General features: G+C 42.8%; 1 protein-coding gene across 1 annotated transcript in view; it reads left to right on the top strand.

Moving 5' to 3' along the window:
- Nucleotides 1–3,239, top strand: part of LOC104073144 (lysosome-associated membrane glycoprotein 3-like) — a 17,284-nt gene extending 14,045 nt beyond the window's left edge. Inside the window, exon 6 of the mRNA XM_009572825.1 lies at nt 3,100–3,239. Within this exon, the coding sequence (XP_009571120.1) occupies nt 3,100–3,239 (140 nt within the window). The remainder of the gene's footprint in view (nt 1–3,099) is intronic.
- Nucleotides 3,240–5,539: the final 2,300 nt, after the last annotated feature.

The raw sequence follows: 5,539 nt of genomic DNA, 5'->3' as shown, positions 1-5,539 counted from the left end.
CACACTTGGGGTTCCTTCCACAGGGAAATGAGATGTATTTAGACTAGATATAAGGAAAAAATTTTTTAAATGCCGCATCCCTGGAAACGTTCAAGGTCAGGTTGGACGGGGCTCTGAGCAACCTGATCTAGTTGAAGATGTCCCTGCCTACGGCAGGGGGCTTGGACTAGATGACCTTTAAAGGTCCATTCCAATCCAAACTATTCTATGATTCTATGTTGTCGTCCTTGTTTCTTGTCCAGTGATGCAGCCAGGTCTGCTGGCCAGGGTCCAGGACTGCTGGGTGCACCAGGAAAACTCCTGTGTCCCACAGTATGGACACTCTCACGGTCTACTGCCTTACTTCTTATGAGATGCATGAAAGATCCTACAAAAAGCAGAGAGGTGGACTAGATGGTACCCTGTGGTCTCTTTCAAATTGTACATCTTCACATTTCTGTGACTTCCTCTCAGGGTGTTTCCATACAAGAACTCAGGTGGGCAGATAGGCTTATCAGCTCTCCAGCCCTTCACATGCACTAATAAAACATGCCCTTCTTCTGACATTTGACTATCTGCATGCTTACAAAATATTGCCCCTGTATTCTTCTTTTTAGTTTAGATCTGTCTTTTGACTCACTTTGGCTCTGTTTCTGATTCTTCTTTTGTTAGCTCAACATTTTGGCTGCCTTTCTTATTCTAAAAGGAATATAATGGGAAACAACATCTGGGGTTTTTTAAGATGTGGACTTTTTTTTTTCTACATGCTTTTCTTTAAGTCTGTAAAAGCCACACTGAGAATCCAATCTATGCTCTCATTCTCATGAAGATTTTTTTCATAGGATAAAACCGAGCTGGAACAACTCATAGGATCCCATCTGGCCCTCAAACTCCCATTTGAATTTGTACAATGAATGAGTTCAGATATGGCTTTCGGTATGTCTCTCACCTCCAGCAGAGACAGAGCTTAGAAAGACTCTCTCTCCCTCTCACCCCCACGGTCAGGCTAATCTCTGCTAATCAATACCATATACAAAATTAATTAATTAGTTTTGCTCTTAATCAAAGGGCTGAGAAAGCAGCTACCACCTCTGAAATAATTCCCCAGTGGCCATGAAATAGTTATGAAACTCTTATGTATCTCTGCTGTGTATGCAGATTTTGAAAGACAAAATCCCCAGTGAAGGAATGACTCTATACGCATCACCAGCCTCCTCCCCTCAGGTTTCTCGAGACTGGTAGTTTCACTTCTGTTGCTCCTGATTTGCTTATCTTTAAAAGGGGAAGAAAAAGAAAACACTAATGATCATTGGTTTCAAGTTCCTTACAATTTTGTACAGACTGCAGCAGCGTTACATCAATAGCTTGGCCTGTTTGAGTCTGGAAAGCTGTAAAAGTGTCTTCTGAACTGCACTTCAGTATATCAGAAACAATTCCTAGAGCTCATAGCCCAAGGTTTCGTCAAAGCAAAATGGCCAATTCAAACATCTCTGGCTTTTGCAATACTCAAATGTAAATGCTCTTCAGCTCACTTCCTTAACAGCAGGTGACATTAACCAGACAAAGCTTTTTTAAAAGGCTAGTAGAATGCTGATGCCTTTGGCTTTGTGGCATTGCATCACATGAAATCACCGTCTGGATCAGAGGAGAAGAGGATCAGATTTTGGGGAGAGCTGCGTGGAGGCTCTGGAGCTGTGACATGATGTCATGCACTCCACATGCTCCCTGGGCTAACTGCCCACCATTGGCGTAGACTCCCACTGGGGAAAAGCCCAAGCTAAGCTACAATCTGTGCCAGCAGAGTCATCAGAATTAGACAATAACAACAGAGGACTTTGTCTTAGAGCGCTGTCGAAATCTGCCTTGGAATACTTACAGGGAATGGAAGAGGTGGAGGCTGTTGGATCTCTTAAACCTTGGGTATAAACTGGATTCACTGCTGAGTTGTGATATACTTTGCAGTTTAGCTGATCAACCTACCCTACTTAGAGGATAGTTTGCTACTCAGATGCTACTCAGAGCATCATGCTAGAGGTCTTTCTTTCTCTGGAGCCCAAGGAAAGACCATTCCTATAGATCAGATGCAAGACATAGGTCTGATCCAATTCGAGGATAACACATCAGCGATCATTCCCACACCTTCCCTTCACTCCCAGGGCTACACTTGTTGTATTGTGCCTTTGAGACTGATCATGCCACTGTTACTTGGGTAAATATTCCATTTACATCAGTGACCCAGATGGTGCAGCCTCTCCATAGGAAAGCCAGCAATTTACCCCAATCTGGAAGTTCATTTTTAAGTAATGAATTTTCATTTAATCAGAAGATGACTTGGATATTCATTTGGGTAGGGACTGGCTGAGGAAGTCAGGATTTGCCCCCTCTGTAGCTAAGAGGTATGTTTGGAGTGAATATATCTTTGGATGTTTCTTAAAAGATATTATTTGTGTCAAAAACTTTTCTGATATCATCATACGTACAATAAAATTACAATGGTACTCCTAGAGTAAGTCCAAGAGACTAAGTCCAAGGCTTCTGCTGTCCTAATCTCTTAATGTTCTGAGTTAGCCACAATTATCCACAAATATTCTGAATGAAACACAGAGAACAATTAGAATTTGATTTTTCTTAGGAAAGACTGACTTAGCTGGGATCCTTGCTGCGCTAATGATGTGCTGGACTATGGGCTCCCTTCTCTGGCCTGATACTTTTTACTGGGCAGAAGCAATTGGATGTCACATAGGAGCAGTTTTTGTCCATGCAGGTTGTGTCTTGCTCTTTATTTTCAGACTTGCAGTTTGTAGTGTGATGCTCCACATCTGCTATCAGCAGATGTACTGATCTTGATGGTAAAACAATTACTGCGGACGTGAAAGAGCAGAGTCATTCTCCAGTGAAGCATGTAGCTATTTCGAAAGGTCAAGTATTGTTTTCTTGAGATAAGATTCACCACAGATAAAAATGTATTAAGTATAGCTCAGGAAAAAGAAAGAAAAAAGAAGGAAACAAGGTTTTGAGATCTTCTGGCTTGTATTTGCTAACTTTTCTGGAATATAGATGTATAGTCTAGGAGTATGGTGTTCTGCTATAACACATTCTCTGATCTCCTTTCACTTTCAGAAGAAGAATGTTTTCCTGATAAAAACAGCAAAGCAGCTCCCATCGCGGTGGGCCTGAGTATCCTGGGATTGTTTGTCATTGTGTTTGCTACATTCCTGATTTCCAGAAGAAAGCCGCATAGAGGATACGAACGTATCTGAGGTGCCCTTGTACTTCCAAATGTGTGTAGCAAGTAGAGAAGTCACAGGAGTTTTAGCTTCTACCTGGCAATCTCATTGCCCTGAAGCCATATTTTTAAGTGGGATGACACCAGGTGTTTAAAGCTAATGAATATTTCTAGAAGTGATTTCTTTAAGGTGGGAAGGAGAGAACTCACACCATCTACTTCAGGCTATTCTTAGCATCTAATTTAGATGTAGTCCAGAGGACCAAACTGAGGAGGCTAAATTCTTTATATTATCAACAGAAGATGCAATTCAGACCACCTAAGTCAGATGCCTAAAAATAGCTCAAAGCGGGCAGTATCACTATCCCCCAGAAAGTCCATCAAGTTTCTTAAAGATGGCATTTAGATTTATTAAAATAGATGAGTCCAGTGATACGACCTTCAAGTGAATAAACCAGAGGTCCACAGCTACAGACAACGCTGTTAAATCAGAGCTCAGTGAAAGCCTTGTGAAAACGTAGAACCATAGAATCATAGAATAGTTTGGGTTGGAATGGACCTTTAAAGGTCATCTAGTCCAACCCCCCTGCCATGGGCAGGGACATCTTCAACTAGATCAGGTTGCTCAGAGCCCCGTCCAACCTGACCTTGAACGTTTCCAGGGATGGGGCATTTACCACCTCTCTGGGCAACCTGTGCCAGTGTTTCACCACCCTCATTGTAAAACATTTCTTCCTTATATCTAGTCTAAACCTACCCTCTTTTAGTTTAAAACCATTCCCCCTTGTCCTGTCACAACAGGCCCTGCTAAAAAGTTTGTCCCCATCTTTCTTATAAGCCCCCTCTAAGTACTGAAAGGCTGCAACAAGGTCTCCCCGAAGCCTTCTCTTCTCCAGGCTGAAAAACCCCAACTCCCTCAGTCTTTCTTCATAGCAGAGGCGTTCCATCCCCCTGATCATTTTCGTGGCCTCCTCTGGACCCACTCCAGCAGGTCTATCTCTTTCTTGTGCTGAGTATGCTGAAGTCTCAGGGCAACTGTGTGACTTCCATTCATAAGCAAGTTCTCAGCCGTCCTGTAAATATCAGGGTTACGTTTCATAAGTTCTTGTTTTTCCCTACTAAGCCCTTTGGAAGAACACAGTGGTAATATGTGACTTGCACTCTGGAGGCAGTATTTTTAGAAAATTTTCTAGTTTCCAGTGACTGTGTATGTAAATAAGAGAAGATTACCCAGCTGAGGTCACACAGGGTCTGCCTGACCAGTATGTGCCAAAATTATCACTTGTCATTGCTTGTCCCAGCCCTGCTGCAAAGATGTCTGAGCTTCTTGCCAATAATCCTTGAACTGCAGCCTCATCACAGCACATTAGAGCAATCTGACACAGGTAAGTTTATCCTGAAGTGTTATGTTGCAAACTGCACAATTCAGGAGCTGATTGACAGGCAGCTGAGATGTCTGTGCAGCAGAACTGGACAGGCGTTTGGAGGCGGTAACTCCATCCATCTGCCACACCAGGCCAAGCCATCCCACTCGTCCATCGGCGCTCAAGGCACAGCATCCCTTTGCCACATGTTTGCAACACAACGTGGAGAAAGCTAACATGAGGGTCTGAAAGCACTGTGACACATGGGCCGGTGCTAAGGATGCCAGTGCAATAGATATTTATTTGCTTGATAAATCCAAGGAGCTTAATATTTTGTGGTTTTGTGAGAGCTCATGAATCACCCATTTCCTATTCAGACATGGACCTGTTACAGTGACTGCCACTGAACTCAATAACTGCCCCTCTACTGAGATGGCGGCACTGTGATCTCTCTTAATCCGGGAAGATCCACACTCACAGAAAATGCCAGGGATTAAGTGGCCACAACTGTGGCAGAACTGCACAAGGTCCATGAGCAAATGGAAACCCACTGACGCTGTATGTTCAAGGCTTCTGTGGGATCTAAAAGCTTGCACAGGCCTTGGACAAACTCTCTGCCCAAAAGTGAATGCTACCCAGTGCGTTTGCAGCTGAGCAGCTGGATTTTCATATGGAAATAATTTGGAGTTGCTTTAAAGCACACTAATTGTAACACTGTAGTCTGTTTCCGGCTAAGCCAATGATGAAGGCATGAAAGTAGTAATTGCTTTTGAGATTAAGTTCAGCTAATGTTCTTTGTTGTAACAAGGAAAATCTTGTCACAAAAGATTTACAAAGCTAAACATATGCACAAACACACACACACGTGCACACACCACATACAAATCTGTTCACTGCAGCAAATGACATCAAAATGACAAGAAATTATATATAAAAACATTTTGAGGGTAGGAAGGCTCTGCAGAGGGAG

Source organism: Fulmarus glacialis, unplaced genomic scaffold (genome assembly GCF_000690835.1).
Source record: "Fulmarus glacialis isolate BGI_N327 unplaced genomic scaffold, ASM69083v1 scaffold3742, whole genome shotgun sequence".
NCBI classification, from domain to species: domain Eukaryota; kingdom Metazoa; phylum Chordata; class Aves; order Procellariiformes; family Procellariidae; genus Fulmarus; species Fulmarus glacialis.
Note: the sequence above shows the minus strand (reverse complement) of the source record. Positions and strands in the feature narration are given on the sequence as shown.